This window comes from Asparagus officinalis, chromosome 4 (genome assembly GCF_001876935.1).
Source record: "Asparagus officinalis chromosome 4, Aspof.V1, whole genome shotgun sequence".
Lineage (NCBI taxonomy): Eukaryota > Viridiplantae > Streptophyta > Magnoliopsida > Asparagales > Asparagaceae > Asparagus > Asparagus officinalis.
The window spans coordinates 19,449,807-19,466,499 of NC_033797.1; the positions used below are offsets into that span (position 1 = coordinate 19,449,807).

Consider the following 16,693-nt stretch of genomic DNA (forward strand, 5'->3'; position numbering starts at 1 on the left):
TGGACTAAAGAGATGAACAGTAAGGGGTTTAAATTGCTTCACTTCTTATAGGGCTTTGAATAGTATTTTAGGTTTTGTATTGTGTAGACTTTGCATAACACATGCGCGCGCGCGACGCACGCGCACGTTTTTGTTTTGTCAAACTTCTTTTTGCACGTTTTTCGTGTGCGTAACGGTTGCGTGAACGTGGGTAACGGTCGTGAGATTATGGCGAACGTTATCAAATTTATTGTGGTGATATGTAACGGCTCTCTCAACCCTCTATATATTCAGCCCTTTGCTTTTTCAAAAAACACAACAACAAAAAGCCTCTTCTCCCTCTCTTCCAGTCTTCCTCTTCTTTGTTGAAACAGAAACAAAATACTTCTTCCTCTTAAATTTGTTCGTGTTATTTTATATTGGGCAACCGTCTTCATCTGAGCAGAATCTCTATACTCTCACCCGAGTTCAGAGGCCGACCGAATTCCGGGGGTTTTTATTGCTAAGGGAGAGGGAATCATTTGCGTCAGGGCAATAGACGGGTCCTCAATCTTCTAGGGCAGTATTTACACGACTACTCCCGATCAAGCCAGAATTTCTTATTTCCTTTAATTTCGGATTTTGCATATTATAAGTTTATTTGATTTTTATCCAACACTTTTTTCCGTTAAATCTTAATACAAAGTTATATTGCATTTTGTATACACTAAAAGCAGGTCAGAAGTAATCATGATCTGTATAAAATTTAATTAGAATTTGTTAGATAATTGTTATATAATTCTCTATAGTATGATATATATTTTGTTCTTGTTATTGAAGGTATTCACTACATGCAGATGTATTTATATTGGATCTGTTTTTTATATTTGTTCGCTTGTGTTAATATTTGATAAAACATATAAGAGTCTTTGTAGTTGTATCAACGTGTACATGTACATGTACATGTACATTAAAGATTATTTTATTAACCATATACGTAGTCAGATTGTCATACTAATATATTTTTATTGTAAATTCATATGCATTGTTAAAGAGAGTATTATAAACATCAGTCCTCTTAATTAGGAACCCGTTTGGAGTTTTCTCTTATCTAGTCTTGCACTCAAAAATGCTATAAAGTATTTGAGGCTGCAAACATTGCAACATTTATATAATATTTATTTTATTTCACTTTAAAGAAGGGTTTTTTTTTTAGAAAGGAAACAGGGTGAGGTGCCCTATTCATTCAATGACTGAAAAAAACTTTACATGAGGAAGTTCAAAAGGCAGTTGGAAGAAGTCAATAAAACATGATCAAGAGAATTGGGAGCAGACTTTGTCGTCACCAAAGCTCCGATCATGTTTTCGGACAGTACAACTACTAGGACAGAAGAACTAATAAAAGTAAGAGTATTTACAAGTTGGTACCCCCCAACTTCGTCATAAGACAAACTGACATTGTCTTGATGATCACAAACTAACAAAACAACTAACAAAAGATTCATGCTAAGAGTTGACAGACTGGTGTTGCGTTTGTCGACGGAAGTTATATCCCACATGGTCCTGTGCGGCATCCTGAAGTAGAGCATCCAGACCTCATTCGTTGGTAATATTGCATATTACCTCTGCCTGCTTGACTCCCTGACCAGAATAGAGTGAAATATGCCACATTAGATGCAATCTTTTGAGGTTGGATTTTAACAGATTTGAAGATAATGTTGTTTCGATTGCGTCATATGCACCAACAAACTGTAAGAAATCTATTACCCCTTTAAAAGAGCGAGTTACTGAAAAAACTTTCCCTCCCCAAATTAACCTTCAACCGGAACCTATATACCAATCTCATCCCTTAGAACATCCGCCGATATCAAAAGCCCTAAATATTCCTTCGGTTCCTCCTCTCCGCCTTCTACTCAGCCCATTCGATCTTCCGTTAAAATTTTTTAAGATGAAATGAATTCGCAGATTCATCCGTTACCCTAAATCTTTCTTAGGTTACGCCTTCTCTCCGCCTTCTCTCCGCCTTCTTTCAGTTCTTATTACGTTACGTCTTCCCACGATGTTAAGCCATAAATTTCCAAAGATGATTGTTCTTGCCCTAATCATACTCTCTGCGCATCCGCCATCATCTCCTCAGCTGTCTGAAATTTTGCATCGGTAAGAATGATTTTTCTTTTATGCTCTTCATTTAATCATTTAATTTAATTTTGTTCTAATTAGCAATCATCTCCTTCTGTTCTAATTCAACAAAAGGTCAAGGATTGTCCGAATCAGGGCTTTCTTCAATTCTTCGTATTGCTTCTTTTTCTGTTTCATCAGGTAAGCCATGTACTCTTTTGGATTTTTATATTATAATCATCAAATTTTATTTTTAAGTATATGTTATTCCAAAAATGTGTAATAAAAGCTTTCTCCTGGATTAAAAAGACGAGTATCATGCTATTATAGTACTGGTTTTGTAAACTGTGATTTCCTACCTTTTTTCCCCTTCATTCCAATTCTAAGATATCCAGTAATACGAGACTTTGATGTTGATGGTTATCCAACTGACTCTGACTGTTAAATTTTAAGTTAAAAGGTAGGAATCCTTCACTATTTTCTTATATTGATTCCCTTTGTATTTTTAAAAGTTCGCATATCAGAATCCTGTATTTTGTCATTAAAGGAAGAAGTTCCATGGACGCACTCCTCTTGTTTGTTCAAATGCCTCAATGCTCAATATTAGCTTTACAACTTTAGTAGAATTTCCATCTGTAATATGGAAGTATATTGGGATCATATTTGATTTTTTTTCATAGCATGCGCCTTATAGATTATGACAGTATTTTTGTTATGAAGATTTTGTAGGTGAAATTTAAGATTGAACGAAGTTAGGTTGCCAATTGCGATACTATTGTGCTAACTCCTATGCTATAATTTTTCAGCTGCAAATGAATCTTGAATCTCCAGAATTTGATTAAAAAGAAATGCCCTATAGTAATCTTGAACCTTAAATTTAGTAGAGTCATGCATTGCACCGAAGCAATCAGTCAGGAATGTACAATATGACAGAAAGAAAATAATACCAAGACAACCCATGGAGATTTCCTTTAACAAATTCACTACGTAACTTTATCATATTGGAAAATACAATCAAGTTTAAACTAATGGAAGAAAAATACTATGGAGGAGATGGTCTTTATAGACTAAGAGCCCCAAATAAGACATTTTCCATGTTAGAATTCATTTATTAACTTTTGTGCCAATGCTACATGCTCCAAAAATATATAGTTGTTACTTGTTAATCATGTTATGTTCATGACCAGCTTGTGTATGGTTGTGAACCAAAAAAAATACTAAATTATATATTGAAGTGAATAAAGAAATCACATGAAGCTTATATGCATCCAGAGATCAGCACTTACTAAAATAATTTTGGTTTCATCCAGGTCCCTCTGAATTTTCATCAACTTATCAGCCTCTGATTGATCCTAAAGGAAGATAACACATGATAAAAGAACGGTTAAGTTAGCAGTTTTCATCCGTGATAAACTATTAAACCGTAGAGAACTGAAATGTCTTTAAGACTCTAATAAATTTAAGGTTTTCGATAAGCATATTGTATATTCATATATACTTATATAGAATATTTTTGAACTGTTAAGATTACTTGTGAACTGTTATAATATGAATATACAATACGAATGCACGTGGTAAAGCTTATATGATAAAGCATCTTATATAGAACGTGAAAAAACTGGTTTCCACATAAATAGTTGCATGCGCCTTATAGATTATGACAGTATTTTTGTTATGAAGATTTTGTAGGTGAAATTTAAGTTTGAACGAAGTTAGGTTGCCAATTGCTATACTATTGTGCTAACTCCTATGCTATAATTTTTCAGCTGCAAATGATTCTTGAATCTCCAGAATTTGATTAAAAAGAAATGCCCTATAGTCCTCTTTTGTAAAAATAGCATAGTCCTTTTAACCAGAGAGTGAAGATGGTTAATATATAGCATGGGGCACAAGAAATTGTTTGGGGTGGATTTCATGGATTGATATGCAATATTAGGTATAAACACCATGTATTGAATCCCAGTTATAAGTGCGCCAATGCATAAAAGTAGCATTATTGAAATAACAGAGATATAGGTGTATACCGCACTCATATTTTATCTTAACAAATCTCATTACATATAGATTATGGGCACATATATATATATAATGATACACTCAATGTTCCAGTTCTTCAATGTATATACCGTCAATGCTTTGTAGTTGTATTATATCTTAAGTGATTGTAGTATTTTTAAAAAAATAGCATACTCATTTTTTGCATATCAAATAATGTTTTGATATTGGGGTTAAAATAGTAGTTAATCTTTGCCTTAAATGTGCAATACCAATTGTTTTTTGCAAGTTTCCCAATATATTAATAGCATCTTTTAATTTTGATGAAAGAGCTGTTAGGAAAGACATCCTTTTTTTTTTTAAACTCTAATAAATTTAAGGTTTTCGATAAGCATATTGTATATTCATATATACTTATATAGAATATTTGTGAACTGTTAAGATTACTTGTGAACTGTTATAATATGAATATACAATATGAATGCACGTGGTAAAGCTTATATGATAAAGCATCTTATATAGAACGTGAAAAAACTGGTTTCCACATAAATAGTTGTATCCACCTTAAATGTTTACCATTAGTATATGTTGTGAACATGTGAAGATATCTGGACATCTATTAACTCATCAAATAGATGTTTAAGGGCGTATATTCATTTGAGATGGAAAAATTGGGATGATATGTTGGTTAAAGGTGTGTTTAAATGAATAACAGGAAAGATATTCTAACAGGTATTTAGGGATGATATAGTTTATATTATGAATATTACATGTCATTCAAACTCCCAGTCACAATTTTTAATAAGATGATCTATCATATATCATATAAAACCATACTTATAGGTATTAATGTTTGAACATGAACAGAGTACTGAAACATTTAGGGTAGATTCTAAACTGTGTCATCACTATTAAAGGTGTGTTTAGGGTAGTGCACCAGAACAAGTAGGTGGTTCCTGAATGGAAGTACAAGAAACTTTGTGAAAAACAACAAATTGGAAAAAAAAAGTAATGAAAGTTAGAATGGTAAAGAAGGTGAATTCTGTACCAATATACTTGTAACATTGGAAAAGTGACTTTATCAAACCTAAACAAAATACGTTTAGTGATGTTATTTTTCTAAAACAGACACAGGCACATTCTGCTGTCACTCACTGTAACTAACTCTATGTAATCTCAAACTCATTTAATTTACTGAATATAGTCAGTCTTAGAAATCAGTGTTAAAATTTTTTGTTATGCCTATTTATTTGGTAGAGTCAGTGTTGTTCATATGCTTATTGTATTTAGCCTTATATTATAGACTGATTTATAAAAATAACATTTTGGTAGTGTTGGCTGAACATTTCTTTGTCGTAATATTTCCAATTCTATCTCCTTCACTGTGATTTACATGGTATTTGCGTATTTGGCCATCTTCAAGCTATCTACTCATAATAATAACAAGTGACACCTATAAAGTTAGTATTTTTGTCGTGAATTCTTTTACCACACAACGTAACATCCTAATTTTTTCATCTCAGGTAAAAAATTTAACATTTTTTTAAATTATGTATGTTGTCTCTGAATAATTATGTATGTTTTGTTCTCAGGTAAAAAATTTAACATTTTTTTAAATTATGTATGTTGTCTCTGAATAATTATGTATGTTTTGTCTCTGATTAATTATATAAGTTTTGTAATACACTATTACGTGTAGATTAAATTATTTAACATTTTTTCATATTAATGCAGATATCCTACTTGGTTGGATTTGCCTTGTTTTTTTAAAACAATTCTAAAGTTGTCGGTGATTCAGGTTAGTTAAGCAATTTTCTTCTCTTTTCTCTTTAATTTGTTCATAGTGATGATAACTCTATTTCCTTGTATTTATCTTCTTCTACACTTAAATATTTATTATTATTATTATTATATGACTTAAAAAATTTTTTTCCCTTGTAGAAATTTACATTCTACTTCTTGGATTGCATAATCACTATACATTTGCATAAGAGTACCTTCTTCCAAATGACTTCAAACCAAGGTTTGAATTCAACATAAATATATATTATTATTGCTTTATGTGTATTTGTGTTTATTAATAGTATATTTTATAATTTTTTTACAGAAAACCACATCGTAATACATGAGAGTAGAAACACCAAATATAAGCAGTTGAATGTTGATCAGAAGAGAACTTACATTCAGAAGGTCATTGATAATAATATAAAGAGGAAAAGAAATGATTTAGCTGGCAGTAGTACCAATAGCAAGGGAAAACGTAAGATTGATTTATTTTGTGGAGCGCAACAGCGAGAATATGATCATGGAGGTTTGCATAGATTAATTTTATATTTTATTAAAATAATTACATGATTTTATATATCTAAATTTATTTAACACTAAAAACTATTATTTTTTTCTAGGTCAAATTACACATGAACCAGTATGTTCTTTATTACATAAACTACGGACTCCAAAGTCTTGTTCATTTTGTGGAGCAAAAAAATTTGAACATGAGCCACCAACATCCTGTTGTCACAACGGTGAAATCCACCTAGCAGATGTGAATGTTTGATATGTACATAAAGCTTGAAACAACAAGACTTGATTATTTTAGAAAGAAACAATCAGAAATCAGAGCAGAGTTATTCCAAGGCATAGTCGATAGTGTAGCTGCTGGAGAAGCAAAAGCATGTCAAGTCGGAAAAAGAATAGTGCTGCCATCATCATTTATTGGTGGTCCTAGAGATATGCGTCGTAGATATCTTGATGCAATGTCATTAGTACAACGATTTGGCAAACCAGATATTTTTATCACAATGACATGCAATCCTGAATGGGAAGAAATCACGGAGGAGCTACATCCTGGACAGACACATAATGATAGACCGGATCTAACCTCAAGGATATTTAGAGGAAAATTACAAGACTTGAAAGATCAGCTATTTAAAAAGGAAATATTTGTAAAAGTTGCTGCCCATGTTCATGTCATCGAGTTTCAAAAAAGAGGGTTGCCTCATGCACACATGTTGATTATTCTAATGGGAAAACACAAAATCGTCTCATCAGATCATTATGATAAGTACGTATCAGCAGAAATTCCAAACCAGTATGAAAATTCAATCCTATATGAACTGGTAAAAAACATATGATGCATGGCCCTTGTGGAGAGTTAAATATGAAGAATGTTTGCATGCAAAATGGAGAGTGTAAATATCACTACCCTAGAGAGTTTTCTCCGAGATCACTACAAGCGAAAGATGCTTACCCAGTTTATAAAAGGAGCAAAAATAACAGAACAATGTTGGTTCGAAACAAAATCCTTAATAATCAATGGGTGGTACCTTATAATCCTTATTTGCTGACACGTTATAACTGTCACATCAATGTTGAAATATGCTCAGGCATAAAAGCAGTTAAATACCTTTATAAGTACATATATAAAGGTCATGATAGAGTGGCAGTAAACATTGAATATAATGAAGGGGAAAAGGTTGTGAATGAAATCAAAAATTTTCAAGATGCAAGATGGGTATCAGCTCAAGAAGCTTTTTGGAGAATATATGAATTCCATCTTAATGAGATATTCCCGGCTGTGATTAACTTACAACTTCACATGCCAAATCATCAATATGTTTCTTATTGGAAACATCAAGACCTATCTAAATTGATTCAATTGGACCATGTCTCCAAGACGATGCTTACAGAATTTTTTACTATGTGTAAAAAAATAAAAGAAGGTAACAAGAAGAAACATGAAAAAGACCATGTAAAGGAGTTATTATATGTGGAATTTCCTGAATGTTATGTTTGGGATTCAACATCAAAATCTTGGAGTCCAAGAAAACAGAGACAAGTGATAGGTCGAATAAATGGGGCTAATCCAATTGAAGGAGAGAGATATTACTTGCGACTATTGCTTACTCATGTTAGGTGTCCAAAATCATTTGACGATCTTCTGACGGTAAATGGTACTCATTGCAAATCTTTCAAGCAATCAGCTCAGAAATTAGGTCTTTTGGAATCTGATGATAGCATAAGAGAGTGCTTAGATGAAGCCATCGTCTTCCAAATGCCAACAGCACTTCGACGTTTGTTTGCAACTATATTGGTTCATTGTGAGCCTACAGATGTTAATCATTTGTGGGATAAATATATTGAATCATTATCTGAAGACTTCTCAAGGAAACCAAATGCTACTAGAGCTTCGGTGATAAATGATACTCTTCTCAATATTAACTTCTACTTAAAGAGCATGGGAAAGGATATTAAAATTTTTGACTTGCCATCTTTACAAGCCAAAAACATTACAGAGGAAGATTCATACCCAAAAGAAATAAAAGAAGAGCTAGATGTACAAATCTCAACTGATGATCTAAATGCTGCAACAAAACTTAACTATGAACAACATACTGCATACACTACAATATTAACACGAGTTGAAGCAAATAAAAGTGGAGTTTTCTTTATTGACGGTCCAGGAGGAACTGGGAAGACTTATTTATATCGTGCTCTACTTGCCACAGTAAGATCGCAAGGTATGATAGCTCTTGCTACAGCGACATCAGGTGTCGCAGCTGTAATAATGCCTGGTGGAAGAACAGCACACTCCAGATTTAAAATCAAAATCCCAACAACAGATTCATCTATGTGTGGTATATCAAAGCAAGATGGGACATCAAAACTCATTAGAATAGCTCGTCTAATAATTTGGGACGAGGCTCCTATGGCTAAACGCGTTGCAATTGAAACTTTGGATAGAACACTAAGAGATTTAATGGATAAAGATGAACCATTTGGCGGAAAAGTTATTGTATTTGGTGGTGATTTCAGACAAGTTTTACCAGTTGTGCCTCGCTCAACAAGATCACAAACTATCAAAGAAAGTTTAGTAAGCTCACATTTATGGAGAAAAATGATCAAACTACAACTTTCAAAAAATATGAGAGCAAAATCAGACACAGCATTCAGTGAATTTCTTCTTAGGATTGGGAATGGAGATGAACCAACAGTGACCCAAGATCTCATAAAACTACCTAATGCAATATTGATCAGAATCAAGGTGATGGCCTACCGGAAGATTCTCTCATAAATTCAATTTTTCCATCTTTAGATGAGAATTTTGAGTCTATTGAATATATGAAAGATAGAGCTATCCTTGCAACAAAAAATGAATATGTTGACATGTTAAATGATAGACTAATAAAAAGGTTTCCAGGAGAAGGAAAAGAATTCTATAGCTTTGATGAAGCAGTTGATGACACTAATCATCATTACCAAGAAGAATTTTTGAACACTCTGCTCCCTAATGGACTACCGCCACACAAGCTACTGTTGAAAAAATATTGTCCAATTATTTTACTAAGGAACTTGGATCCCACTAATGGATTGTGCAACGGTACAAGAATGATATGTCAAGATTTTAGCTACAATGTAATTCAAGCTAAAATCACAATGGGCCAACATGCTGGGAAAGAAGTTTTCTTGCCAAGAATACCATTGTCACCAGCAGAAGATGAAGGATTACCATTCAAGTTCAAACGCAAACAATTTCCCATAAGATTATGTTTTGCAATGACAATTAATAAATCCCAAGGGCAAACAATATCTAACGTTGGTATTTATCTACCTGAACCAGTGTTCTCTCATGGTCAATTATATGTTGCTTTATCGCGGGGTACTACTATGATGACAACCAAGGTATTAATAACATCAGATGGAAAATTTTCAGAAGAGGAACAATACACAAAAAATGTTGTATACAAGGAAGTTCTCCAGCCAAAGGACCACGAGGAATAATTCAAATGACCAATAACATTTTCAAAGGTTAGGAATTTATTATATATTATTGTACTTTGCATATGAGTTTTGTTCTTAAATCATAATTATTGTACTTTTCATATGAGTTTTGATATAGAAATAGTCTCATTTAATTTTCTTTTGAGTTTATTTATTACTTCAGATGTGTTGTTATTTATATTTATATATAACAAACTATTCTAAATCTTGCAGGAACAATGGCATCCACCAACGAAGCACAAATTCCACACATCCAAATACGCCAATTAAAAAAATTTCAAAGAGAGTGGACGATTCATGTTGTTATCCTAAGAACAATTGAGTCATCTTATGAGAACAACAAAGGATCAGGCAAAATACTAAAATTAATTTTTGCCGACTCAGAGGTAATGTATCAAAATTCTACTTGCTATAATTCTATTGATATTTGTTGATACTTATTCTTAAATAAAGTAATACATACAATGTTTAAGTACTTGCTATAATTCTATTGATATTTGTTGATACTTATTCTTAAATAAAGTAATACATACAATGTTTAAGTACAATATGCATCATTTTTTATCATGACATAACAATCGTTACTTTAAATCTATGCAAAGCAATCTCAATTTTTTAAAAATTTATAAATTATAAATATAAATTAAATTAAAATTGTTGATGCTTATTCTTATATTAATTATTTTCACCTTATTATGTATAAGATCAAAACATAATTTCCTACATTTATTAAAGAGGTAAGCAACATGTAATTGATTTTCGCATATTTTATACAACAAATATCATGCTTTCTTCGTATTTCTACGTAAATTAATTGTATACGTATGTCTAACAATATAAACAAGCAAATAATTGTAATATGACATCAACACAACATTGTATACACACTGCAAAAAAATGGTTATTAATTAATCTAAATTTTTAATAAGCATATTTACCATAAATTTAATATTTACTTGCATAATCAAGTTAAATTTTGAGCATATTAATTTATCATGTTAGTCCCTTAACTAAGTTAGTGTTGCAAAACTTTGGTAGAATTGTTTATACAAGTAGAACCTATTGGAATTTTTAACTAAGAGCTAATCCGTATAAACAATTAAATTTGTTACTTGAGATCAAATGACTTATTAGTAAGTAGTACAAATTCTAATTCAATAACATGTAACTTTATATAAATAAGGTTAGTTTAGTTGATGAGTTAAAAAGGAATTTTTTTTTAACCCGAAAATTATGGAAACCTTTCAATAAAATCTATAGAATGGTTTTTTTAAAGTTTACCACATAAAACTAAATTTATACATAACTTACGTCATCTATTACTTATCTTATTTATCTTAGGCTTAAATGAATGTTAATGTATTAGTTATTTGTGAGATAATATTAGTAATTTTTGCAGGGGAAAAAAATACAAGGTATTATGTTTGGAGAAACTATTGAAATGTATAAGCACATGCTTCAGAAGAATCATGTTCTTTACATCTCAAATGGAGAAGTCAAACCAATAAACCCGCTATATGGAAATGTACATGAGTCAATTGAGTTGACATTGACTAAGAACATTTCTATCAAAGAATCAAATGCAAATTTCCAATTTGATAAGATATTGAACAACTTTATCTCAATCAAAGAGGCAATTTCCAACGAGGATACAAGGAATATAAGTAAGTATTTCTAAACACCTTTTATTTTTATTTTAAAAATTTATAAATGAATTTTCAACTTATTATAAATTTATGTGCAGATGTTCTTGCAATGATAGCAAATGTCAAGCCTATGATCAAGTACGTTACAAGATATAATAAGGCAGACACAAGGCGGGACATCATTATAGTAGACAAAGAGTATACACGCTTGCTTTTATTTCACAATAAATTATTTATTTAAAATATAATATATTAACCTAAAATTTTCTTAACTTTTCTTACACAGTGAGATAACATTATCTGTAACTTTATTCGGAGATTTAGCTTGCAATGAAGGTTCAATGATTGAAGGAAATATACATGAGCCAACTATAATTGCGTTATCAGATTTTAAAATAGCATTGTACAAAGGTAAAATATTTAAAATGAAATTGTAAATTAATTATCAATAAATTTCAGATTCTAATTATAACTATTATATATGCAGGGGAGATGTGCTTGACTTCGCAAATTGCATCTACAATATGTATCAACCCGGAAATACAACTTGCTAAGGAGATGCGAGAATGGTAATTCAAATAAAAAAGGTAACTTAATAAATTGACTTTTAAATATTTTTAAAATTATATGCAGGGCTCTTTCAAAAGACCAGATCAAGACTAATGGTGCTCCGTCAAGGCTATTTAAAAAGCAACGAAAATGAAAATTGTTGATATTTTGCAAGCTTCACAAGACTCATCAAAGGTATGATACTATAAATCCTACTATAAATTATTAATTAATCAAGAGCTTCAGTTTAAAAAAAAAATAATATAAATATATATTGTTACATTGATGTTTATATGTAAACTACGATTATAACTAACTAAAATTTTTTAAATCTACAGGCACAATATGGCTGCTTTATTGGAAAAATAAGTAATATCTTAAATAGACATGAGGCTTGGTACTACTCATGCACAGGCTGCAATAAAAAAGTAGACAAAACTATTTACGACAAATGTCAAAATTGTCAAAAAAACAATGAAGATAGTATACCAAGGTAAAATACTATCAATTATTCATGAAATGAAAATATAAAAAATAAATATATAAATATCATCTAATGCACAATGATAATATAAAATGTAGATATGTTGTTAAAATCATCGTGGAAGACGAAACAGACACTGCAAGAGTCACACTTTTTGACGCAGCACAAACATTGATAGGATGCGATGCTAAAAAATTCATGGATGATATAAACGAGGTAACTTCTTACTTTATTATATTTTATACATATAAAACAATATATTTCATGTATAAGATCTTAATTTTTTTCTCATTAAAACAGAAAAATAATCAGAGTTCATTGTTTCAAAAGTTTGTTCTCAACATCGGAAAGACATACAAGTTCCTTGTAAAGTTGGATGAGAAGTCAAAGGATGAACGTGCACAAGGAAAGATAATAGCACAAGAAATTCAAATCCAAGAAGACATCACAATTAACATTGATGATGATGATTCATTTCTCGATTTACCAAGAAAGAAGATAAAGGTGGAGAAGGATTGATCATTGGCCAACAAAAATTAAACTTGAATGATTTTTAATTTTTATTACATTTACAAAGTGATTAAAGGATTTTAAATGTGCTTTTCATAAGCTTTTAAGTTTATTAATTGATGAATTTAATTTGTCAGGAAAATTTATGATTTATACTCATATGCTCATATAGTTGTTTGGTAACTTTTGCATGCTTTGATTGTTATTGCAATTATTAACTTTAATTTAACATTCTATTATGTGAATCTAAATACATATTCATAGAATAGTTCACTTTATTAATTTATGTGAATCTAAATACATATTCATAGAATAGTTCACTTTATTAATTTAATTTTGCATGTCAAGTATTTTTTCCTTATCTATACTGCACAAAAAATATATAGTTCACTTTATTAATTTAATTTTGCATGTCAAGTATTTTTTCCTTATCTATACTGCACAAAAAATATTGTTGATGAGTCGTTCGCAAGAAAGATGATGACTACGCACAGCTTCCTGAACCTGTTGAGAGGAAACAATAGCTTTCTATAGAGAAGGTATTTAATATATTAAACTGTGTGTTTTAGTTATGCTCATAAGATTTTCTTTTGTCTTGTCTAGACAGTTTCATGTTATTTTGAGTTTCAGATTTTTGTTTGATCAATGAAAAATGGACATCTATTAGATATTCTTAGCGGTCATGGAGGACCAGCTAATGGTTTGATGTTTTCACCTACAAGTGTAAGTCAACTCTATTTCTTTCTTTTTCTTGTTTAGAAAGATAAAATTGCAAGTTAAATCTCATTTCATGCTTGGAATTTGTCAGAAGGTTTATTTGATGATTATGTTGGTTTTTTATCAAGTTGCTTGTAGAAATGTGATATAAGGTCATTCGAGGGGCAAAGGTGAGTGACAAGGCTATCAAAGCTGCATATTCCTTCAGGAGTCCTCATCCTCATCATTTTTTCAGGTATACCCGAGATTTTCATGCCCTTTTCCCCTTTTACATTCGTCGGTTTAATTGGTACTATATTGGATGATTGCTCTTTGTTATCCATTTATGTGTTAAAATGTTCAATTTACACACATGATTGCTCTTCGTCGGTGGTTGTATCATTTATGTTTTGTTAACAAGTTATGACTCAAATCCAGAGGGATGACTGGGAATTAGTTATAAGAAATCAAATAGATGTATTTACAAAAATTTTAAATGTTGATACCAATCTTAAAACATGTACTACCTACTCTTATGTCTCTAATACTCTGATTCTGTTATCTAATATTGATGAAAAAACCACTGACTTTGACATTTGAAGCAACCTTCAAGATGGGGAAAATGTATGTAGCAAGTTTGTATTTAATAATCAACAACTTAATCAAATGTTGTGAAAGTGTAAATGGGATCAAAGCTGCAAGGCAAGGGTCTGACTTGAGGAGCTTTAGCGGAAATAAGTGCAAGGAATTTTTGAATATTTAAATTAAGTATAATATGAACATAATATTTGGGAAAATGAATTAGTACTTTGCATATCTAATGAAGCAAGTTAAGAAATTAAGAAATTAGTCCTAAGGTATTAAATTTAATTTCAATATCACTACAAGAAAATTATAATACCTGAAGATCTTCTAAATTTTTATGTAGAGCTGTTTTACAGTTAAAGTTGAGACTTTAGCATTCCTTATGGCAATAAAACTAAAACTTAAACTGATTTCATTGCCACTATGAAGGGGTTGGACACTGTTTTTTATTTGTTCTGGTGGATTGTTTGTCTGTGTGATGTGGGTAGGGGATGCTTTGGAGCTTTTATATGTTGCCAACAGTGTTGCATAGACACAGGACGGTGGTGTCAAGCCTTAATGATTTTCTCTTCAACTATCTTTTCTCTAACTATACAATAATCAATCTCAATGTGTTTTTTTCTTTCATGAAACGCAAGATTATTTGCAATTTAATGTTACTAGCTTAATATATAATGGTACTCTGGTTTATTTAATGTTCAAATGCGCTTAGTCCAGCCATCATGGCGCAGTAGATTTGAAGATACTGAAAGATAGCATTAGACATTTTAGATGAGCAGGGAAGTAACTATCTGTTGTCATTTTACCCCCAATTCCTCCCCTACAGATCTATTTGAGTTGATTCTTTCCCAGCTTATCATTATTTAAATGAAATAAGGCCTCTGTTCATTATATGAAAGTTTCGGAATCATAGGATACAGGTACTTGATTGTTGAGCCATAGGACAGGTGTAGTATGAATATGTAGTAAGTGAGCCAGATCAAGTTTGAGTCTATTCATTAACTAATAAAATAAAACAAGCTTAAGCATGCAGCAATCAAGTGAAGCCAATCCCTTCATGAACATCTTCTCAAATTCGTAGTTATAGTTGTTCAAAGATTATTTTCTAATCGAATAATGTTATCGTCTCTGACTGTCTTTCGTCTTTCCTTCAGGGTTATTATGGGGAGTGTTAGCAACTATGTAGTTAACAATGGAGCATGCCCCGTCACCGTTGTCAAGAGCGTAGAAGCACATGAAGGCTAGATGATAATTCTAAACTTTCCAGTAAGTGTTTCTCCATAATAAAATCTGTATCAAGTTTTTAAACCCTTTGATCTGTCTAATTACTTACAAATGAGAGTTGGAATAAACATGGAGATTTCCATAAAATGGGTATTTAAGTGAAGATTCTTAATCACATGTTAAATAATTTTCGTCTACAAATGGAGATTTTGTTAATGCATTTAACAATCCATTTTTATTAGTTTTGGATCTAACACTTGTTTGAGAATGCTTTAGTTTTGTGGAATGGTGGGTTATAAAATTACGTTGAGGTCTGTTGTCAAATTATTTAAGTGTAAACATACAAGTTAAGCTGTTATGCCCTCTTTGGATTTTGTTGTATTGCGAAATTATAAATTATAGATTTTGTTGTTTTCTACAGGTCACACCAACTGCTCATTTCCAAAATGACCTTGGCCTTGACAGTTTGGATGCTGTAGAAAATGACATGGCTCTGGAGGAAGAATTTGGGTTTCAGTTACCTGAAAATGAAGCAGACAAGATCAACTCTGTCGACATGGCTGTCGACTTCATCGACTCTAATCCCCAGGCAAAATAAGAGAATTAATTTGTTCTTTTAATTTTTACATTCTCTTTGCAATGTCTATTTACGTCGGAGGGAGGGGGGGAAGGCAGATTTTGAGAGAAATATTTGGAATAATTATTTAATTTACTTTCCCACTCTACTATATGCAGCCAGACATTCTGAAATCTCAAAAGTTTTGTTGGAAAATAAATGTTTGCTGCTTTTTTAATGTGTTAGCAAGAGTTGCCTGCCTGACATGTGATTGGGAATTTCCTTTGACTTTTTCTGTTATGTGAATATATCCCAATTAATTTAAACAGGCACTTAGTTTGGAGAGCTTTACTCCTTGCATGATCATAGTTACTCGCCATTTTACATTTTCAGTTAACTGTGCTAGAATATCTGATGGATGATTTCCGTTGGATGAGAATAAGTATCAGGGATTTTTATTTCTCAGAAGCTATGGAATTGGCTTAGGATCAAAGGACAACATGAAAATTACAAATTGTCATCGACTTCAACCACTCTAAATTGGTACTAAATTAAACAATAAATAAATCTAAGGGACTGATCATACATCCA

The 16,693-nt window shown here is 31.4% G+C and overlaps 1 protein-coding gene across 3 annotated transcripts; it reads left to right on the forward strand.

Annotated features, from left to right (window-relative positions):
* Window positions 1,721–16,450, forward strand: LOC109836840 (replication protein A 70 kDa DNA-binding subunit B-like). 3 transcript variants are annotated; one of them, XM_020404864.1, is made up of 17 exons: window positions 1,721–2,115; window positions 2,212–2,277; window positions 5,806–5,869; window positions 6,013–6,094; window positions 10,066–10,238; window positions 11,252–11,516; window positions 11,597–11,696; window positions 11,785–11,909; window positions 11,986–12,067; window positions 12,132–12,242; window positions 12,386–12,540; window positions 12,630–12,747; window positions 13,460–13,580; window positions 13,672–13,764; window positions 13,897–13,993; window positions 15,477–15,588; window positions 15,968–16,402. In XM_020404864.1, exons 1-10 carry the CDS (start codon window positions 2,018–2,020, stop codon window positions 12,199–12,201), a joined length of 1,125 nt encoding a protein of 374 aa, XP_020260453.1. In that variant the 5' UTR covers window positions 1,721–2,017; the 3' UTR covers window positions 12,202–12,242; window positions 12,386–12,540; window positions 12,630–12,747; window positions 13,460–13,580; window positions 13,672–13,764; window positions 13,897–13,993; window positions 15,477–15,588; window positions 15,968–16,402. The 3 variants fall into 3 exon arrangements, with proteins under 3 accessions (XP_020260453.1, XP_020260454.1, XP_020260455.1); XM_020404865.1 differs by lacking the exons at window positions 12,386–12,540; window positions 12,630–12,747 and having other exon boundaries at window positions 15,968–16,450; XM_020404866.1 differs by lacking the exons at window positions 13,460–13,580; window positions 13,672–13,764; window positions 13,897–13,993; window positions 15,477–15,588; window positions 15,968–16,402 and adding an exon at window positions 12,832–12,969.

What these genes read in the sequence shown, in the direction of transcription:
- LOC109836840 (XM_020404865.1), top strand. Translation starts at nt 2,018, where the DNA reads ATGTTAAGCCATAAATTTCCAAAGATGATTGTTCTTGCCCTAATCATA. An exon ending in CTGTCTGAAATTTTGCATCG is followed by an intron (nt 2,116 to 2,211) that starts GTAAGAATGATT and finishes ATTCAACAAAAG; the next exon opens with GTCAAGGATTGTCCGAATCA. An exon ending in CCAAATGACTTCAAACCAAG is followed by an intron (nt 6,095 to 10,065) that starts GTTTGAATTCAA and finishes TAAATCTTGCAG; the next exon opens with GAACAATGGCATCCACCAAC.